Raw genomic sequence first — 21817 nt, forward strand, 5'->3', positions numbered from 1 at the left:
CGCAGAACGCGTACTTATTATATTCCGGCCGGAAAAAAACGTACACTCGAGAATTTTTGAGAGAATTTTAAGGTTCTTATTGTCAACTGCATTTTGGGTTTACATAAATTTTTCTCGAGCGTCTGCATCAGGTTATTTAAAAATGATGTACCTACTCATAAAATGTAAACAGGTAGCGGCCATTTTCTATTTCTAAATAAATCCAACAAAAGCAATGATACTTCATGACCGTGTATACAAAGCCCTAATCGAAACGATCACACAACAAGGTAGAACATGGATTCTACGATCAGCATTTTACTAAGATTGGAGTCAAAATCACTGAACAATGTAAAACATAAAAACAAGCAATGCTATTGCTTCCTACTGGGCATGAGCTATCCAAGACGATAGACAAGACTGTTCGGGAAAACACATACAAAATTACTGAAAAACCTCTTCTGATGAATGGCTCATACACAGTTGAAAGTGTAATGAGCCTGGCAAACACACGTTTAAAGGAAACATGTACAGAACACAAAGCTTTTATTGTGAAATGCCCTTCTTTGAGAGCCATGTACCGCACATGGGCCACATGCTTGTTTTTTGTTTTTTGTTTTCTGTTTTTGTTTTTTGGCTTGTTTGTTTGTACGTTTTCTTTCTCAACTCTTAACATCATAACATAACACCTTTTGACATCTGAGTCAGAGTTTAACCTCGTTCCCAGGGGGCGGTAACGAGGTTGCTCGGAGTATAATTTTGTAAGACGGAAGCAAAGCGTTGTATTCTTGAAAACACAAGTTATTGGTCAAACGTTCAAAACGACTAGTTTGCTGCATGTAGTTATTCTATCTTCTTACAACTGCAATGAGTGAGCGTTAGAAAAGCACTGTTAAGGCGGGGGTACATGTACCTAAAAATTCTGTAAAAGATCGATTTTTTGTTTTAACCGGAATTTGAATCTTAAGGTATTAATGTTTTATTATGAGAAACATTTCTGCTACTGTAAGTTCAAAGCTCGTTTTCTTAAAACGAGTTATTTTTGCCTTTGAGAAAAGATATGTTGAGAAGGATTTGTCCAACTGAGCTGAAATTTTCAGGATTTGTTGTTCTAAACAATTTTTGTGTTTTCAGCGTAGAACTTTTCCATCCAGTGCATTTTGTCGAAGTTATGGATTGAAACGTATGCTGGTCTATGCTTGATTTTCTGTAAAAGATTTGACTGGTCACTATTTCATGTATTTTTAACTTTCCAAAACTCTCTATGCTTAAAACAGTAAGCTATTTGTCTTCTTTTAAAAAATGTAAAAAATTATTCATTTTGATCAGTTCTTGTAGGAGTTCAGCCCTGGCATTCCCCAACAGGTGGAAGATTTAATTTAGTCAGTGTCAGGTTACAATACAGTTCTAAAGTACAAAAACAAATTTTCATAATTTTTGGTCTTTAAGCTTTCTGAAATTGTATACTTTGCCATGGTTTGGAACTAAATCTAAACCATGAAAACGGGTTTGAAAAAACGGTGTGTTTTTAGGTTGACCCCCGCCTTAATAAAGTGAATAAAGTAAAGTAATTGTCCAACATTCTAAAACTGTGCTACCATAACATGCTGTAGTCAGGAAAGAAGTTCAGCCCGCTTTACTTCTCTTCATTTGTATTTCTTCCCTCGCTGAAGCTGTTCTCACCACTTGTACCCTGCCTTGGATTCACGTAATAGGCTTGAATTGGAACTGATTCACCAGAAGGCATGCTGTAGGAGACTGGGGCAGGGTGAGCAAACCTCATCATCATTTCCATCATACGTAACTCGTGTTGACGGTTTAATTCACACTGCCTCTCGTGAAACTTCATAAACGCCTCATCCCTTGATTTCTCTTCTTTGATCATCAACGCCATTCGTCTGTCGATTGTTTCGCTCATTTTCTGAATGCCCTCAGTGAGGTCACGCAACGCCTGTTCGTGGGATCTCTCCGGTTCCTCGGCCTTTCGTTTGCGTGACTTTACTTGCGTGACTTCTACTGACGAAGTTGCCTCTTTCCCTGCCATGGGTGACTTTTGAGCACTTTTATTTACAGCATTCTCTTCTAAATCACCTTCTGTGGTCGACTTGGAACTTTTAGCTTCGTTAGTTGATCGCACGTTTGTCATAGTCGTTGACTCAGGAGAGCTAACCACACCACTTTCTTCGTCGTCCGTCATATTTGTACATGTCTCAGGACGTTTACCTCTAAGAACACAGAAAGAAGGTAAGTCATCGTAACAAGAATCCAGCATTGATTCGTCTTCATTGTGAGAACATTTACTCTCGTCTCCGGAATTATCATCTTGATCAACGTCAAAGACTGTTCCAAGACGCACCAGCTCAGCGTTTGTTTGGGCGAGCACTGGGTCGAGTATTATGAGCCATTCAGGTTTTTGAATAAGGGCCATTTTCTCTCCGCTAGAGTTGATTCGGTTGTTGTATATCTTCCTCTGATTTTTCATCCACTTGTACTTGATTCGTAGCTTGCTGATGGCGGTCTCGATTAGCGGTTGATCCCTGAATTTCCGCTCACCAATCTCCTCCTTAACCTTTTCTGCGACACCATCGACAGCCAGATGTTCGTCAAAATTCTTCTTTATATTCGCGAAGATTTGCATGTTTGATGCCTTCTTTGCCGCTTTGGTCTCCAGTTGAAATAAAAAGGATTCTTTCTTGTCGACAAGAACCGTGGCAAACTGTGTTAATTCAACGTTTGACCAACGTCGCATTCGAGATTCCCTACCTTTCGACGCCATCTTGTTTGAACTATGAATTTATGCGTCTTCAGCTTGATTTACATTGGAAGACGTATAATGCATCATGACGTATTATATGTCACGAAGCATCTGGCAAATGTCCATAATGGGAGCAGAGGACAACTTTTCAGCCGTATAGAGAGTCCGGCTTTCAAGGTAAATCCAACTTTGTTATTTCAAAGGTCGTCTGATGTCTTAAATCGTCTTAGATTATGTGTTCTATACCTTGGCATTGTTCGTCTTCAAATTAACTTATTCAGCTGACTTAATTAAATATTCGGTTATTCATTCATTTAATTAGGTTGCGCCAGATTCAGTGTATTCAAAACTTTCTTTCGGACCGGTCGCTGCAAGGAGCGGCTGATTTCTTAAATCTGGCTCACTGTATTTTGCGAAACTAAACGAAACGGAACGAAACGAAACGGGACTAAACAAAACGAAACCGGCTAAAATATTTTAAACGGGTCACATAAAGGCGAAATTGTCATTATGCAAAAATAAAAGATATGTCAAGTACCACAACAAAAAAAGTCTCTGTATGATATAAAACCTGAGGTATGAATAGACAAACGACATGCAAATTTTTCTGTAACTTCCGAAATCTGTGGTTTGCGAGATGAGCTCTTCGGGACTGTTCGAAAGTCGTGACATGTATTTTCATTGTTTTCATTCTCTAATTTTCCACAGCTTGTTGCAATGATAACTTTCTGAACGCGCATAGAGAGCCAAGGAGTGCAAAACATTTTGTTTCGCAAATAATCTGTAATTTCAGGCTCGCCCTTTTTGGAGGGGCCCGAAGTAAGGCGGTGCAATCAAGATTTGTGTGCAAAGCGAGTGTCCTGAAGGGGAGGGGGAGAGGTAGCCTATGTTTTTCCCAATCAGTCCCAGTCCCATTCCTTTCTTTTCGATTTGTCATTCCCAATCCCTTTGACCCAAGGCTCAATGAACAAAATATTATTTTCTAAGTAAATCTCAACATCGGGTATATTCTTAAAATATTCTTAAAATTTCGCAAATTTCGGCCTCGAGCGTCTACCGAAAAATACCGTGTGGGGTGACATGAAATAGATCCTTTGTCTAGACTGGGTAGAGAAGGAAGTACGGAGTTAATAAGTCTTGGAAAGAGCGACTGGTAGAAATAAAATGCGATGTTGTGAAACTTGAGGAATGTGATAAAATCACGCCTCAAAATAGAAAAAAAGGTGAATCTTAAGTTTTATTGTCGGAAACTCCTGTCGTTGGTAGAATACTCTTACCTGAAATAAAAGTACTCAAAATGGTTCTTCTGGGCTGAAGAGAAAACAACTGAGAAATAAACGTCAAAAGAGGGGAAAGCATTTCCTCCTTTAATTGACTGCGCGCTGCTTTCGACTGTTTGTTTTTGAAATACTAAGTTGAAAATACTTGGTTGAGATGCATGATGTATTTATCTTATATGGCGCATTACTCCTCTGAGACGCAGAATTCGGCTGTCTAAGTGAATACAGCTAGTATGAAAAGAAACATATAATACGCGTGGATGTTTCGCGAGTTGCGCAGTATCTCTCCGAGGAAAATATATGAGCTTTGAGCCAAATTTCTGCCCGTACTATTTGTTAAACCGTGGAATAAATGATTTATTGTTCCACTTATATGATGTCCTTTTCTAGCGAGTATTTCGACTTTTAGCTGTTGAAATACATCGGAAAATCTAGCCTTTGAACAGGCTCTCTAGTCAAAAATGGCGCCGACGTCCCAGCCCTAACCCTATTCCCCCCTCGACCACAGCCGCAGCTTGTCAACAGGCTACAAAAAATCATATCGATCGCATAACACAAGGGCGCGTGCTAACGACGAAAACAAATTCAGACATGATGAACCATATAACCAAAAAGGTCCTACAATGGGCCTAAGACAAGTTTGTCACTGATTGATGTTCAACGAAAGACTGAACCTTTTTCTGGGTTTCTGTGAACTTTTACTTCGTCAAACATATATAGTCTGTATTTAGTCGCTTAGGACTGAGCGAACAAAGAGAGCTGGAGTCAAAATTTCCTGGGCCACCCAAAGAGAACATTTTGGTTAAAGACTGTTTATGTCGTTTCCTGTTTTCCTATTTCGTTTAGAACCTTTATTTTAAGCGATAACAGTGTCCATTAACTTGGTCTGGTACCATTCTCAATGGTTAAATACCAAAATGCCATAGAGTTTTAGCGGAACGAAATCTCAGTGATATAAGTTGCTGTATGCTGTTGCCTTTTCAGAACTAATAGTAACTGATGACATTTTCGTGTTCAAGAAGACATTTCAAGTTATCATTCGGAAAACAGATGTCGGCGAAAGTTCTGGGTACATCTCACTAAAGAAAACTCCAGTGTTTCTTAACACTTTAATTCTAAATTCCAAGAATCTGATGGGCTGGGCACGGTTTTCCACGGGAAAAGATATTCTACCGCAACTGGTACATTGCTTGCCGTTTTCTAAGCACTCATGAATTCCCTACTCATTGCGGTTTATGTTCCGGAGACTTAGAAACCCTTTTTGTGTTTATTTATTTGTTTGTTGTTGTTGCCTTTCACGTCATTCGGAACACCTTGCATTATCAAATGTTTTCACGTGTGGCTATGAATAGAATTGACCATCAACTATTCACGCGCAGAAATATATCCATATATGACAAAAACTAAACTTCACGAATGACCAAAATTTTAAAACAAACGAGGGCAGTTGCAAATGTACAAAATTAGGACAGAAACAATATTTTAAATATAACAACAAAAACATCAACAAAAACAGTTCCGCGGACAGAGCGCATTTCTCCCGGTTTCGAACAGTCGGTGATGAATTTTTTTTTAAAGTTTAGATAACTCTGTTTATGACTGACTATTATGAGGCCATTAGAATCGCCGAAAATAATGAAAAGGTTAACCAGTGCTAATGGTTTTTTTTAGCGAACTTAGTTATTGAATTGAACTTTCAATTGAATGTAGGAAAGGAATTTCTTGTACTTGACACCGACGAACAAGCCTACACGTAATGTATCTTACGTAGGATTACCTTGATGACCTTCAGAGATAGCGTAAAGCATATAGTTAACATGTTGTCTTCCTCAACACAAACATTTCGTGTTTTGCTTTTCATGTCGCTTGCCGGAAATTCGTTTTCTAACTTGATTAAATGTGCCCGGGTCATTTTGCTGGAACACTCCTTAAAATGTGGACAAGAAAAAAATTAAACCGCTCAGACAACAGTGTGTAATTCAATGTCTTGTTAGAGGACAAAGATGAAACAAAAGTGATTAATTATAAACGGACGGGGGCGTATTTTTGTCGGCGCGAGTTAGGTGACGTCATAAAGATTCCATCTCAAGTTTTTACTGCCTTTGCTATTACGTACAACTTCTTGTTTGAATTAATACTTTGTTACCATAAACGATTTTTGAAGTTAACTAGCTGGGTTTGCAGAAAACATTACCAAGAATGTAATTTGGAAATGTGGAACTTGAATTTCGTAGCGCCGGGTGAACGGTAACCAACACGAAATAAGTTAAGGACATCTCAATTCAATTAGAAATGACGGCAGAACGTTTATATCTACAATCATAATTTTCATCTCTTATCTCATTAAACACTTACCTCATCCCCGGAAGCAAGAAAAAAAGTAAATATTTGTTCAGTTTTTAAAAAGGTTCAAGTGTGCATGGTGTCATTTTTATCGTGATAACAAATCTTCCTTAACTAATGCTAATTAAGCTACACAATTACAAGGTTACATATCTTCCCAGAAAATTTTTTTAAGGGCCATTTTGTGTAAATCGCGAAAAATCATGAATGTCTAACTATTTTATCCCCAGTTAACTTATTTCTCATGGGAAGTCCGGTATAACCCATAAATTAGCTTAGAGAATGGAGGTCAAATAAAGCTAAATTTTTTGTGTCACTACACCCTTTGCATAAAGTGCGACACTTTGGAATTTTACAAAGTAAAAATAAAACTTCTCAATTCGATTATTGAGTGATAGATCCGAAACTGCGACACTAAATTCGGTCACAAATGATTCAGGAAATACCAACAAGGCTAGAATGTTAAGAGTTAAGGCTCACAGTCTAGTACAGAGATTCACTGAAGATACCTCTCTAAAATTCTTATCTTGAAACGATATCTTTTAAAACAATCACGGGACAAAATTCCAAGGCGGATAAATTAAAGGGATGAAATTTTGCGCAAAAACAACAACTGCAAGACTAAAACACCGGCTGTGAAAAAATAAAGTAAAAATGTAAACCATAGGTGCGATATTCTTCTAGAATAAAATACATTATACACCGACTTTTGGGGCAGTAGAATCTACTTTTTTTTGTTTACATTTTCATTGCGAAATATTTTGGGGGATTACGTTAACCACTCCCTTGTCGCACGCCCACGAGATATTTACACGTCGTATATTTAAGAATACCTTAGCAACGCAAGCGTGGCTGCCATGGCAAAATGATATAAAAAACGGCGCGGAATGATAGAAGCTCAGAATCGGTAGCTCGAACTTGAAGAGACTCTTTCTACTGAAGAGCAAGTGAACAAGATTAAGAGATAAAGATGGTGCTTTTACAAGTTCTTTTTATCACCCTGTTGTTTGTGGCGACCTCTCTTGCCAGCTGTTTTCCGGAGCACCCGCAAAAACAATTCTGCAAGGCCGATTTTGGTAAGTTTTCATGCATTCACAGGTTTTTCTTAAATACACTGCAGCCTCTATTTTTTCACCGTAGCGTCAATGCCACAACAAACACTTGGATAGTTTCTTTCTTAGTTCAACCTCGGGTTTCGGTGTCTATTTACCCAAAGGTTAAGGCACACAGCCGTGAACATTCCAAAAGCCTGTTGTTTTAATTGAAGACTAAATGCAATTTACAGCTTCAGTGGTAAAAAGAAACAACATCCATTCTTAAAAGTTGAAGTGGTACGTCTTAACGTTCACGTCTTCGGTGTGTAATATTAGCTGTAAACAAAACAGCGAAGGACAAAACCTTGTTCGACGAGTGGGCTGGCTTTTCCTGTAAAGGGTGCGCGTTGTCTGAAAATTCGATAAGCCGATGTATGACCCTTGCCTTTTTTGTCGGCTACAGGAAACCTAATAAGGCAAAATTAACCATATTATATTAGCTACTGCATGTGGACCTTGGAAATAATAATTCTTTCATCGAATTCTTCTGAACAATTGTGGGGCACCTTAGATCATCCTCTATAACTGCGTTGTTTGGTCGCTTTATGTCAAAAAGTAACTCCCAGTGTTTCGTTTCGTCAGTGAACTGAAATGTAGCTGAGTATCTCTTTGTTATGAATTTGTCAAATCAATGACCATTTTGCTATTTGTGACCTCTTGTTGAAAGATTTTTTTGACTTAAAATGAGTCACTAAAAATCAACTGACTTCTTAATGATTTGTGTCACGTATTTTTCAAGATCCGTCTTTATCTTTATATTGTATCTTTTACTTAGCAAAATATTTCGAGTTTCTCCTCGACATCAAAGTAATTTTGTATCCGAACAATTTTTGTGCGGTAACATTACTCCTTAAAATTTCGTTAGCGTCAAAATTCACTCACTTCATCAAGAGACATCATTTTTGAAAAGAAACAAGCCTGAACAATGCTGATTTAGTTATCCTGCGATAGATGGTCCTTTGTTAATTGAAGCCAAACCTGGACGCCTCGGTAGAAGAAAGATATTTCTGGATATCCGGTCTGTTAACAAGGCATCTTTTCAGATTCCCGAAATAATTCGGCATTATAATCCATCAAATATTTTCGCTTGCATGTGACTGGTCTAAACGCGTCACGTGACTGAATGTCCCAGCTAAAACTGAGGAATAGCCGAAATATATCGCTCAATTATTTTTGAAAGATAATTAAAACTATACCCCCATTTGACTTTAACAATATGGATATTTGTCTTTGGACATTATCTATTTCTCGAGGTTCACAGTTTTCAGCTAGCCTTGCTCTTGGAAACTGTTCACTTCTCCGAACAGATAAAGTGTGCGGACAAATATCCGGGCATATTTTCGCGCCAAATGGAGGCTATTAGTTAATACCCAGTACTCAATGGTAATTTAAAAGTTTAAATTCTCTTTGTTGTTTCGTAGTAATTTCATAGGAAAATCAGTAAATCGTGACGATGATGGAATAATATTAGAATGCAAGTTTGCCTAACACTTTTTAAGGTAAATTCTTTAAAATATACGTAACGACTGTTATCATCTCCACATTTCAGTCGTACACGCCAGAGTCCTGTATGGACCTGAATCTGACTACATGCCAAACAGTGGAAGGAATCCATCAATGAAATATCACGTTTACCAACTGAGGATTCTGGAAATCTTTAAAGGCCGTGACCATGTCCAGAAGAACCTGATTCCCGCTAAAGGCTTTAACTTTGTGAATCTATACACCCCTTCGCCTCGTGTGTCCGCCGCTGCGGGCTTGGTCCCAAACTCCGAGTATCTTCTCTCTGGTAGGGTCGAAGCGGGCTACTTGTACACCAGCTTCTGTAACTGGCGCCAAAGGTGGGCGGGTGTAACGAGTGAGCAGCTGGAAGGAGTGCGAACACAGTACAACAAAGGATGTCAGTGTTTAATCGGGTTCTCGTTTTGTTTCACCAAAGACTGTCCAAGACTATTGAAAGGTTGTGATGGATTCCCCGACTCGAACTTCGACTGTAGAGCGAAATTTGATCGGTGTGAAATCAACTTCGGCGGCAATAGCTGTAGTTGGCTAAGCAGCAAGCGAAGAGGGCGTTTCCAGCAATGTGTAAAAATCTCCCAGCGTTTCTTCCCATAAGTAAGTGGAACGTCGTGCGAAATTTCTTAATTACACGAAGACTGAGTTTTGTAATTTTATGGTGATGTCAGCAACGAAAACTAACTGACAAAAATAGCGTTCCACTGATTGGAAAAAGCGATGAAAAAACATTTTACTGGTCGAAGAGCTTTAGTGAACAATGTTTATACAACCACCTATGTGATGTTTTAACAGAATGGTCATACATAGCTCTTTGAGTCCATAAGGGTATCGATGTAAACTGAAAATTTACGTTCCCACGTACCTCTTTCCAAAATGTCATAGATAAGAGGTGTCATAGATAAGAGGTACTATATCAAACATTTTAAAAAGTTGTCATTAGAAGAAATGTAGGAAATAAGTATGTGTAATCAAATGGTTTTCTCGTGAAATTAGGAAATAATTTCACTCGCGTTTTGTCAAAATTCTGATAATTTCCCGGGAATGTACTGATTTTCCTTAGATGATGTACCGTTAGTTTTTGTTTTGAAAATAAAGCTATGTTACTTTTAAAAGCTGCTAATTTTGTTTTATCGAAATATACCGCCGTAAAATAACTCTCTTGTCCTGCATAAATAGTAGCAGCAGCAGTAGCAAAAACGGTAGCTCTTTCATTTTTTCACATCAGCTAATGAACGACTTAACAAAATTACATGGAAACAAAGAGTCACATTTTTTACAACACAACGTTTCGACAGTAGACATTTAATTAATTTATCCAAAGTTACATAATATAACGTAAGGTTGGTAACAGAAAGACTTGTATTAAAAAAGAATTAGTACGAAAACGTTCGTTTTCATACAGAAATGGTTCCACCCACCTTGAAGGCGGCAGATTGTCGTATTGAGAAATCTCTCTTGGGATTTTGAGAATAGATACTTTTAGTGTAAAATTTGGTAAATTATTTGTAAGTAAACGTAACAACAATACTTGTGAAACTCACTTGCTTACAAATAGAAAGGTGGAACTTAAATCGGAACCTTATATTACCTTTTCCCATCACACTTTGTCCTCAGATATGTAAGTTTTCTGGAGTTTTTCGGTAAAACGGTACAGTGATTTACATAAAAATGAAGAGTATCCGTTTGCATATGGCTTTGAGCAGACTTGCGAAGATCATGGATATCAATATTTATACCATGCCATAGAAATTACAGCCAATCAGAATACATTCTTGACGGTATTACACTCCGCCCCTCATCGTGCGCTGCGCGTACTGTATTCTATATTTTGGGGGCGTTTTTAATACAAAAATTAATCCACTCGCGCTCAATAGCTATCCGTCACTTTCTCGTATCCAACGCGCGCTTGTGGAATAATTGTTAAAAGTATATATAGTCGAAAAACTCTATTAAATGGGAACTTAAGTATTGGAAAAAAAGTTTTGAACCACATTTCCCTCTTAAAAATTCATCGGCCAAACAAGCATATATCACAATTAGGAAAGCATAGTTATAAAATAATGTTCCATAGGAAATTTGAAAGGAGCAAAAACGTGGTCAAAGCCCGATTCGTTACAGACATTTGCCAGGTTTGTATCGATTTGTCAGGAAAAAAGTCAACATTGTTGTTATTAAAAATGTCAAAAATGTCACAGTCCCCTTTAAGTTGTGAGTTTATGTATGAATGCAGGGACGAATCCAGGATTTGTCAAGTGGGGGTGGATGGCCATTGATGCATGGTACCTTTGGGTTGTAGAATGGGCCACACGGTATGCCCGCAAAATGTTTCAATTTGAGAACTGGAACCTAATTTAAAACCGTTCCACCACAAATACTAGCAATGCCACAAAGTAGAAATAACATTGAGGTACCTGTCTAGAGTGTTTCCCTTCATTTCTGCCATAATATTCAGAATTTATTTCAATTATTTTTTTTTCTCCTTCAAAAGGGGGATGGGAGCCACCCAATCCGCCCTCCCCCCTAAATCCTCTCCTGAAATGACTGCTGTTGTATAAGACCCGTCGTTCAATACGGAAATTGTCGTAGGGAAAATAACATCTACAAGTCGGTGGAAGGAAGTCGGTGAAGTTCGTCTAATGCTCGCTTGACTTCTTCGATTTCTGTAGAGGAGAAAAAGAGGACAAGACGAAGGGACAATGTTAATAACTGAAAAAAAAAATAATGGTGGAGTAAAATCCATTTAATATGAACAAAAACTACAGAGCACTGAACGGCCGTAAGGACTGCGAGGATCAGCAATGTCGAAAATATCATGTATGAGTTTTAGCGGTTAGTATTTTTGGGCAACATCCCTATATGCTTCATCTCATATGGAGAATGAATAAATTCTCCTTTGCGACTGGATGTTTAGAATGAACCGTAGAGGAAAGAGGGAAAGGTGAATTCGAAAAATGGCATTTTCGTATTCGTGCCTGGAACCTTCACCTATGTCTCCTCATCCCTGTCCCACTCCCCCCCCCCCCCCCCCCTGGTAGTTAAGCTCGCCAACAACTAGGGAGTGATGTGCACTAACAGTGTGGAATACCCAGTGTATCCTCGTAAGACAGAACTATGAAAAGTTCATGCCTCTTTTGCAAATCAAACAAAAACGTAACATGTTAGAAAGGTTATTCTTAAGCCCCATGTCCAAACGGGAAATGTTTGGCGATCAAATGCGCGATCAAACATTGTTTGGTGACCAGACATTTGGACACCTTTTTTGATCGTATTTTATCTGCTTGATCTTGTTTAATTGTCTATGATAAAATTTGAACGACGGCAGACATTTGATCAAACATTGTAAAACATTTCGTTCGTTTGGACGGTGATCAAACATGTTTAATAATACCGTTTGGCCACTCAGTACATTATCAACCTGTTTGGTCTCCAAACGATGTTTGATCGTGTTTGGACGCAAAACATTTCCCATTTGGATAGGGCTTTAGATTTGTTGTGCATCATCTCTTCAAACTGCAAACCTCGATCTCTATGACTGTGAGTTGCTGTTTCTTCAGGCTCGACATCTGATGTAAAAGCCGTCGATAAAGTACCTAGGAAAACACCAAATTTGGATCAAGATCACGAAAAGCTTCACTTCAAAGCAAACAAAAACGTGTAAGTGGAACGTCTCTGCAGTGGTAATCTGACCTTGTAGTTCTGCACAGTCGCTGTTACGTCTGCGTTCGTTGTTTTCAATGTCCACTGGAGGAGTTGACCTTGCTGATGATCCTGAAAGTTTAGAAAATTTTAAATGCTTTTGAACCGCCCTTCGTAGAGAATACCTTGAAAGTGTGTAAAAAGTTGTATCTCAAAGGAGGTCGGTCACGGTATTTTAAGTTACTTTTGTCACGTACAAAACTACCTTTAAATTGAAGGAAACCTGAAAATAACAGTTTACTAAGATAGAAAAACACCAAAGAGATACTACGATTATCAGTTGAGTGAGGCACAAGGGAAGTTTGGTTACGAAGTTTTGGCTTCAAAATTATGGTGTTGTCACGGGCAACTTACCTCTTTTCCGTTGGTAACAATGTCAACAGCCGTTGGTCGCCTGTCGCGTCGCCTACAATTTCGCGCGCTTTGCTGACTGACGTCACTGAAAGGCTGACAAGTTGCCAACGTTAAAACTTGGTGACCAAACTTTCGCCCCGCCTTACTCAACTGATAATCGAGGTAAACCGTAAGGGAACAAGGATGGTTGAGGATGGAGAAGATTGACACGGATTACAAACGAAGAGCTTGAAAAATTTAGGCTAAACTTTTCAAGATGCGCAAACCGTGACGTAGTTTGATAATAATTGGTTTCACCGAGCCGCTTTTGAATTACAAGCATTTAATGCTAAAATTAAGGGTGTTTTAACAGACTATATCGTTGCTATGATAACTTATTATACCATGAAGATGACTAACAACCTCCTTAATAAAATGTGCATGACCCGTCAAAGTATATTACTAGAAGGTGCTGGAAACTGTTGACAGCCACCTTGAGTCGATAAACGTACCGAGACGATCAACACAGTTAACCATCGGGAGACTGGTGAGAATCGGTCCATTCTCCTCGCGCGGACTTGCTGCAGTTACGGTTAACACTGGACCTAACAAAGAAATCGCCGGGATCAGTTTTTCGTACTAAACTTTATGGGTTTATGTTAAATTCTTGATCATGCCTTACCTTCGTTTGAGTCTTTAGAATTCATGAAAGCTGTAGCAACCAGCAATGGAATCACAATACAGGCCCCAAAGGCTGCTGGGAAGGCAACGCGCAGATATTCGCCAATCGATCTGTCAAACAAGATATGGTCTTCTTTATAAATGGTTTAATTCACACTTTGAAACCAATCTTTACTATCACGGATTAAAAAAAAACGCTTTCCTCCCGAGGTACAGCACCCTTATATAACTAAATGATTCTGATCTGATCTGAAACCTGTCTATGTCATGAGTTCGGAGCATAGGCCGCTGACAAAACTCCTCCAATCCCCTCTGTCCCTGACCAGGCGTTCCATCTAAGCCCGAATAAATGATTGGCCTGTGAGCACTGGACATGTATGTTTTTTATGTCGCCAGCTTATAATTTATATTAGCAAGGGACTATGACAGTCTCTTGATATCAGCTACCTCTCTAAAGCGAGTGTTTCGCCCAAGGATTCTTCATATCCTCACCTCTCTTTGTTTGCAGGATGACAGATTTGAATCCCGAGCACTGTTACTCCCAGTAAAACTCTTTCCGTACATTCAAAAACTCCTGAAACGTAACTCGCCGTTTCCTAAGATGAGATATCGAAAATATTAAACAGGTCACAAATTTTTGCTCCAGTAAATCAGTCAGACACTAACTGAAGTGACAACGGTAGTTTTGGGCCATCTCCTTCGCAGAGGTTTATAGAAGAGCGAGTTTCAACAAGAGGTGGGGGTCCTCTTGTATGTAAACCTCCTTAAGCGTGCTTTTTATCCGCGAAGAGGAGAAAACACCATCTATCCTTCTGTTTCGTTGTAAGCATGTTATGAACAGCGTATTGAAGCTACGTACGTTATTGGTCTCTTGCAGTGACGTGTCAATTTGTGGTAATCCGTTTTCTGATTGGTCTCTTACCTTGTCATTCCCATTCAGTTCTTGAAGTAGCATTGGGGTTATTAAGGTGAGAAGCGAGGACATACAGGCAAATATGACCGCGGGCACATAAACAAGAGAAGTTCTAGCTACTGACTGTAAAGCAAACCACATGCAGGTTCCAAAGATGACGGCAGTAGTGCACAAGATGACGATCTGAAAAAACAAATTCGCTCAGAATTTAAGACAATTAAGGGGGCACTTACTTGGGGCGGAAGAAACTGCAACAAAGACTCTAATTGCAGAATTTGAAGACTAATTTTCGGTTCTTCAAGCAATTGTTAATTACTTCCCCACTAACGAGGAGAGAACGAGCCTAAAACGTTTTCTAAACAGCTTCTGCACAAAGCTAAATGAGCAGAATGAAGTTCTAATCGGACTCTGAATAAAGCGGTCACTTAGTTCAAAATCGGCCATCTTGGATGACAAATGAATGTAACAACCTGCAAAACAAACCGACTGCATCGAGTCAAACTTGACTTTTCTTTGTCTTGGATATCCATTGCGCCAATAATTATGAGTTTGCTTTCAACCATGGGAAATTTTGGACCAAATGACATGTTTTTTTTTTTTATAAGCAAAAGTACCATTAATTAACATTGAAATATATGAAAATTTACCCTGGGTTTTAGCTTTTCTGTAAAACTCTTACACGTTATTTCGGTCACGATACGAGTAGTGACGATTATCAAAGGAAAGCAGGCAACTGATTCCTGAAACAAAATCAAAACAAGAGAAATATGTCAGTGAAATAAAGGTTTAAAAATAATTTCTATTTACAAGGCTAAAAAAGTTAAAAGTAAAAAACCGAACGTTTTCGACACTGGGCAAACTGAAGATGACCTGAAGATGACCGAGTGTCGAAAACGTTCGGCTTTTCACTTTTAACTTTTTTAGCCTTGTAAATAGAAATTATTTTTAAAATCAAGGCGAATATTGTGGACAAATATAGGTTTATCACTAAAGTTTGCTTGCTTTTATGCTATGAGTAGAATTTTACGGTATGTTAAGTATCTTCGCAAGATCTGAACCCCATTGAACTTTCCACTTGTTTATATATTTATTTATGTTACCAGCAGGGGAGCCTCGTTATGTTTCATCTTGCACTTCCGAAAATATAAATAATTAAAGATAGACGCTGAATACTGATTGTAGCTACAGTAAATATTTCTTACTTTTCGTAATTGAAGAGTTTCGATGAGATATAATGGAAGATAGCACTGTACAATCCGCATGGCGACGTTTGAGAAAAGGAAAATAAATCCAACCTTTAATTAGAGAAAGAGAAGAATTACGATTAAAGGAAATAGAATACTGAATACGAAAAAATTGATCATTAGAAACAAAAGTCTCAAATTAGAAATTCAGAAGGAAGGTTGTTTGAGAAAAAAGTTTACAGCTATCCTTTTGCAATTATATTGAGTCAAGAGAAGATCAAGGTAAGAGAGTGAATCCTCCATATATGCCTTATACATAAGGGAATCCATCTCAAGTTAGACATGGTACTCAGTTCTTGGTTCTCTTGGTTGAGGATATAAATTTGAGGGGGGGGGGGGATGGGGCTCAGTTGTGCTTTTATAACGTGTTAAAGATAACGTCTGCGTCGAGCCAAGTGTTCCTCACCGCTGAACTAGTCCTGGTTTTCAGGGTATGAGACGACTAGAGTATTTCTACTCTCCCCTGGATGGGATGCTAGTCCATCGCAGGGTTATTATCCCCAACATCAAATTCGTCGGTAACCATTTATGCACTTGGGTGAAGAGAGGCACTGTAAGGGTAAAGTGTCTTGCCCAAGAACACATCACAAAAGACTGTTTTCGATATATTAAAATTCAGCTTGGCAGTGAGGCTTAGAGGATGTAAACAAAGCAAATTGAATGACCATGTTCCCCATGTTTATTCATTTCTTTTGTTTGTGTCCTCTAGGCCTCACTATCAAGCTGAATTTAATATATCGAAAGTGGCCTATTACCCCAGCCAGAGTTTAAACCCAGACCACTCGAGCGTGCTAATCATTTCGTCACCACGCCTCCCGTAAAGGAACAATAAACTCTCAACTTTGAACTGCTCTACAATCGCGAGATGTGTAGGACCATAATAGAGTGACCAAAGTTGGCCAGAAATAACAAAACTTCTGGCTTAGTAAAAACATATAGAGTTATGAAAAAAAAAAAAAAACAGGATCAGACGAGGTTGCGCGTTACAACGTGAATTAAATTCAGCTGACCTTGTATAACAAAGGTTCCCTCAGCCATTCAGACAAAGTGAATTTTGGCCTCTCTATTCTTGCCACTTCTTGATTTATTATCGTACTTGGTGAAGATACGTCAGCCGTCGACCGTCCACAAGTTTTCTCTGCAGTAAATAAGTTTGGGGTATTTAATGTAAAAAGCTGGAAAACATCATGCATTATTTTCTTTTCCCCTTAAGGTTGACAGAGAGAATAGGTAGATCTGCATTCGCATAAACTAGTCTACGCGTTTAGAGCTTTCATATTTCTGTAACAAGAACTAAGCGACTTGGAATATTGCTAATCCCCCTGGATGTGCTGTTTGCGTGCCAATCGCTTTTTGTCCACAATATTTTGCCAAATTTCCCTGACAGTTAACCGCCATCCATTTATACCCATGGGTGGAGAGAGGCACTGTGAGAGTTAACTGTCCTGCTCAAGAACACAAGGCAACGACCCCAGTCAGCGCTTGACTGACCAGGGGGCCGTTTCTCGAAACCCCCGGAAACTTTCCGGACCCGTAAAGCCATTTTTCGTTCATCTGTATCTAAAAACGGAGAAGTGTATACGCCTGAAACTTCTTGTTTGAAAGGAACCTCTGTCCATATTAAGAATATGTGAATAAAACAGCTCTGTAATCATAAGGTTTGAGATTTTGCTATGGTTTTCTGGGTGCGAAAACTTTTGGGGACCTTCGAGAAACGGACCCCAGGACCGCTATAGATCTAGAGTCTAGTGAACAGGCCCCCGCGCCAGAACATAAGTAGTTCATTGTAAATTTATAAGGGACCTGGAATCGATTGAATACCTTCATCTTGTTTTCCTTCAGTGGGAAGATCAGCTTGTGGTCTGGGTTCTAAAACGGTCAAATGAAAGGCAAAGACGAAGAGAAAGCCAACTGGAAGAAGAATGACTGCAAAACGCTGAAATAAAAATAATATCATCAGAAAAGGAAATGTTGTATTAGGCAATTTTACTTGCAACACAGCCTATTTGTTGAATTTTAACTGATCGGTAGAGCTAAAAAAACGTAAACAAGGTCAGGACCCTTTTTGGGGCTAACCGAGTGTGTACGCTTCAATTCGTCTGGGTAATTGCCTGCGTCAGGCCAGTGGCCCTTACAGCCGGAGCTTATCCCGGTTTCTGTGGCATGAAGTGTCTAGGAGTATAACTATCCCCCCTGGATGGGATGTTAGCCCATCGCGGGGTTACCCCCAGCTTTCAATTCACCGGCACCCATTTATAAATTTGGGTGGAGAGAGGCACTGTGAGAGTAAAGTGTCTTGCCCAAGAACAGAACAAAATGAACCCAGCCAGGACTCGATCAAACGTCCAAAACGCTATCCATTGGGCCACAGCGCCTTCCCCTATGGTTCTGAATGGTTATTGTAGGTTTCTAAGACCTAGTCAAACGTCGTGCTACTGCCATGACAAACTCAAATGAACTTTTCCCGGCAGTAGCATGACAAAATTTCAAAAATCGAATTTAATTCAGTCGCACCGAAGATCGGAAGAAGTTTGCTTTGCTGAGGACCATTTTAAATGCTAGAAAGCAACGGCATCTGATGCAGCACTCCATGAATTCAGCTCGACACGGCAAGCCTAGTGGTGCAGGTGCCGTGCTGAACTTAACTCAGCCTCCCGAACTGAGTGGTTTCAAAAGTTGTGCTACTGCCGTGCTTAAGTCGAATTTAATTCTTGAATTTAGTTTGCTGACACGGCAGTAGTACCAGGTTTGAAATAGGGCTAAGCTTTACTAAGGCAGTTACTAATGGTTTACTAAGCTAGTGTCATTGAAGTTAAAATAATGATATCAAACAAGCGCCCAATCGTTGGTACACATAACACTTACCGTAAACTGCTCGCTGACATTTGGATTCACTGTGTCTTCTGAACTCTGCTGTAGTAAAGCCCAGAGCAAGATATACAGACACACCTTGCAAACGCGAACAATAGATCTGTGAACAATATTGACAAACGTCAACACCTGGTCAACAAGCTGAAGATATAAAATGATAGCAACGCTACACAATTCTCTCTAAACGTATTGACATCTTTATGTTGGCTTAGCAAAATTCTTCAGCCAATCAAAGAACAAACAGCCGCAGGTGTTTTTGTGATCTGGTAATTTTTCCATGGCCACAGATTAGGAAGCCAACATAAAGATGTCAAAAAAGCGACAAAAAGCAATAACGACGGCGGCCCCGAGGACAACTCCTAGTAAAAATTGAGTTTATATTTTACCTTCGAATTTCTAGATCCGTTCAGTGCGCCTTTTGGTCTCAGAGCTTGCTCAAGCTCAATATGTAACGCCAGCGTTCAATTCCAAATGAAAATACGAAAAATTAGCCGCCGTCGTTCGCATTCTCCAAAATACGCAGAACTTGGTCATTTCACGTTGTTGTTTTGCAGAGGACGGCAAAGGAATGTACAAAGATTTATAACGCACGTGCATAGCCATTGTTTTGCTCATTAAACCTTTTGTTTAGCGACGTTCTAGTTTCCGTTGTCATTTTGGTTTGGTAAGCTCTCTAATTAATATACCAAGCTCAAACAACGTTGATCCCAGGATATCGACGTTGAGCTGGAGAGAAGAATTCCACCTATCCGTTTATTCAATTTTGTTTTTTTGCCTCTGACCAGATCTAAGGGAATTAAGAGTAGTTTCAAATACAACACACATAGTCACTCAAATGAGACTGATTCGGCTGTGCATGAAACATCTGCGGAAAATAAACTAAACCCGGCGCGCAAGCATATACAATTTTCAACTTTTCATCATGATAAATAGCTATACATTTCCAAAGAGATGAAAATAAGGTATGAAAAGAATAAACTGCGGTAATTCTTTTCCATAGAATTGAATATTTCGTTTAGAAACAAACAAAACAAAAGCATTTCTTCATATTCTGTCTTTCATCTTGGAAAACAATCTAATTCACTTTCTCAGTTGGGATGAAAACCGCAGTTTTTTCGAGAACTTTTTTTTGTTTCTGTCCCTGAATTACAAATCTACTAATACCTCTCAAACTCGATTTCTTTTCTACACGATTTATTTTTGTCTGACCTTAAAACGTTACCACGTTATTTGACATTTTCTTAGTCTATGAACATTAAAATATCTGAGTGGATGTTTGTAGTATTTAGTTCCCGTGTTGTGTGTGTCAGTGGAAATTGTATTTTTAATCACCAATTTATGCATTTTAAAATAAATTTTAAGGTTCTTGGAAAAGCTGAGATACAAAACCCTTCAGACTTCAACAAAGCTACCAAAGAAGAAATTATATAGACTTAGCATTACATTCAAAGCAATTACTTTAAATTAGGACCAGAAAAAAACAATGAAAAACCACATTCAATATTCGAGGTTTTGTTGGTCGCTTGCGGTGATTAGAAAAAAGAAAACACGAAATATTATTCATTTGCGCTTGGCCTAAGATTCCCTGTAAGCCTACCTGGACGTTTCTGTATCTTTTCCGTTCTCCGCTCGTATTTCTGTCATCAAAGAATAATAACTGACTTCAGCAAGCGGCCAGCAAATCGAAAATAAAGCCACGGATGGTAAATAGTATGCCCCTAAGTCTGTATCAGAGCTATGATCCCCGCAAAACAAACATGGTGTAAAAGTAAGCGGCCAGGCGAACAGTACACCAGCAGAACTAACAATATGCCTTGCTTTTCGTCTTCCATACGCAGCGAAGGAATTCCACAAACGCTTGTCGCGGCCAAAACTGATCAAAAGAAAACTCGCGGCCATGAGAATTTGAGAAATGAAGAAGATAATTCCAACCGTAACAGCGGACAGGCCGACAACATTCTGAAAATAGAGCAGGGCATAGCTGTACCACACGCTCGACGTTAGGTTGTTAAGTATATGACCTGTCTTGCAGGCAATACGGTTTCTTATCGACGGTGAATCATCGGCGTCTGGTATTGTTTCCTCAATGATGTCATCTCCGCCATGGTTGCTACACACAGCTGTAATATCACGAGAACTTTCCATCCTTCATGTTGTGAATTTCGGAGGCAAAACGGAGATTGAATTACGGAGAGCGACAGAATGATTCCCGTAAACTTGACACTGCGATTTAAATTCTCTCATACGCCAAACTAGTAAATGCTGAATACCTCATCTTATATATCAACCATCAATCTTCATTTACTGACGTAAATCATTATCTTCCAAAAAAAAAAAACCTGAATGACAGTTTTTCGTAGTCGGAGCGAGATTCTTATTCACTGTATTGGCTGTGCAATCAACAAAAATAAAAAATCCAATCTTTCTTTTCCCAAAACACCGGCAAAAAAATTCAACTCTCACAGTGTCCCCAGTAGTCTGGAAGAAAAATATGAAGATAATTTTCGCCTCCAGAGAAGGATACCTTTGTTGGTGGTCAAAAAACCCTTCAATCAGCGCACTGAGAGATTTTCGCGGTGTATAAAATATTTATTTCTGATTTCGCGAAAGTTTGCACTTGACGATCTTAATATTTTTTTTATTTTTTCAGCTAATTTTGAACCGTTCTTTCCGGGTTTGTTTGCTTTCGTTTCATGTTGATTAGAATACTCCATCTTAAAGTTGTAAGCGTTTTGTCATCACTGAACGCTTTGTGTAATGTTAGGAATATGTGAACAAGGAAATGCAGTCAACAGAATTATAATTTATGGCCGAACAAATCTCAGTCTTCTGAGGCTTTGCAAAACGTCTCATAAGCTCGGTGTAGACTTGGGGAACAGTGCTTAATAAATCATTGCATTTTACAGATTGCTGACTAGTGAGAAAGAAAATAAGCCGAAGTTGAATCACAAATATTAACTTGGTTTTTCACCGTTATTTCAATGTTTGCTTTATTCGTTTTAACTCATCTTTTGTTAACCTTAACTTAAACAAAATTAAATATTATCGCGCACAAACGTTCGATACATTCTTTGTCTCCCTCTGTCTCTCCAATGATAGCGACAAGATTT

At 38.9% G+C, this 21817-nt stretch overlaps 3 protein-coding genes across 3 annotated transcripts; 1 reads left to right on the forward strand and 2 right to left on the reverse strand.

The window, feature by feature from the left end:
- Positions 1-281: 281 nt before the first annotated feature.
- On the reverse strand, positions 282-2889 carry LOC149102690 (uncharacterized). The gene has a single exon (XM_089273787.1). The coding sequence runs from the start codon at positions 2753-2755 to the stop codon at positions 1616-1618; it is 1140 nt and encodes a 379-aa protein (XP_089129913.1). The 5' UTR covers positions 2756-2889; the 3' UTR covers positions 282-1615.
- Positions 2890-7192: 4303 nt separating this feature from the next.
- LOC110046645 (metalloproteinase inhibitor 3-like) lies at positions 7193-10081 on the forward strand. The gene is made up of 2 exons (XM_020752339.2): positions 7193-7433; positions 9001-10081. The coding sequence occupies exons 1-2, from the start codon at positions 7328-7330 to the stop codon at positions 9564-9566; spliced, it is 672 nt and encodes a 223-aa protein (XP_020607998.1). The 5' UTR covers positions 7193-7327; the 3' UTR covers positions 9567-10081.
- A 1317-nt stretch (positions 10082-11398) lies between these two features.
- LOC110046644 (major facilitator superfamily domain-containing protein 12-like) lies at positions 11399-21224 on the reverse strand. Its single transcript, XM_020752338.2, has 13 exons — positions 20305-21224; positions 18702-18807; positions 17658-17772; positions 16847-16974; positions 15795-15887; positions 15240-15332; positions 14602-14775; positions 14172-14275; positions 13681-13790; positions 13511-13603; positions 12657-12737; positions 12488-12559; positions 11399-11629 (listed from the first exon to the last, which is right to left on the reverse strand). Exons 1-13 carry the CDS (start codon positions 20850-20852, stop codon positions 11568-11570), a joined length of 1779 nt encoding a protein of 592 aa, XP_020607997.2. The 5' UTR covers positions 20853-21224; the 3' UTR covers positions 11399-11567.
- Positions 21225-21817: the final 593 nt, after the last annotated feature.

The sequence above is a fragment of the Orbicella faveolata genome, unplaced genomic scaffold (assembly GCF_042242905.1).
Source record: "Orbicella faveolata isolate gen_17 unplaced genomic scaffold, um_ofav_v1 contig_35, whole genome shotgun sequence".
In the NCBI taxonomy this organism is placed as follows: Eukaryota; Metazoa; Cnidaria; class Anthozoa; order Scleractinia; family Merulinidae; genus Orbicella; species Orbicella faveolata.

Coding starts and splice junctions, on each gene's coding strand:
- LOC149102690 (XM_089273787.1), bottom strand. CDS start 2,755: ATGGCGTCGAAAGGTAGGGAATCTCGAATGCGACGTTGGTCAAACGTT.
- LOC110046645 (XM_020752339.2), top strand. CDS start 7,328: ATGGTGCTTTTACAAGTTCTTTTTATCACCCTGTTGTTTGTGGCGACC. Junction 7,434..9,000: donor ATTCTGCAAGGCCGATTTTG/GTAAGTTTTCAT, acceptor TCCACATTTCAG/TCGTACACGCCAGAGTCCTG.
- LOC110046644 (XM_020752338.2), bottom strand. CDS start 20,852: ATGGAAAGTTCTCGTGATATTACAGCTGTGTGTAGCAACCATGGCGGA. Junction 15,888..16,846: donor GGGAACCTTTGTTATACAAG/GTCAGCTGAATT, acceptor CTCTAATTAAAG/GTTGGATTTATTTTCCTTTT. Junction 13,791..14,171: donor CATCCTGCAAACAAAGAGAG/GTGAGGATATGA, acceptor CTTGTTTGACAG/ATCGATTGGCGAATATCTGC.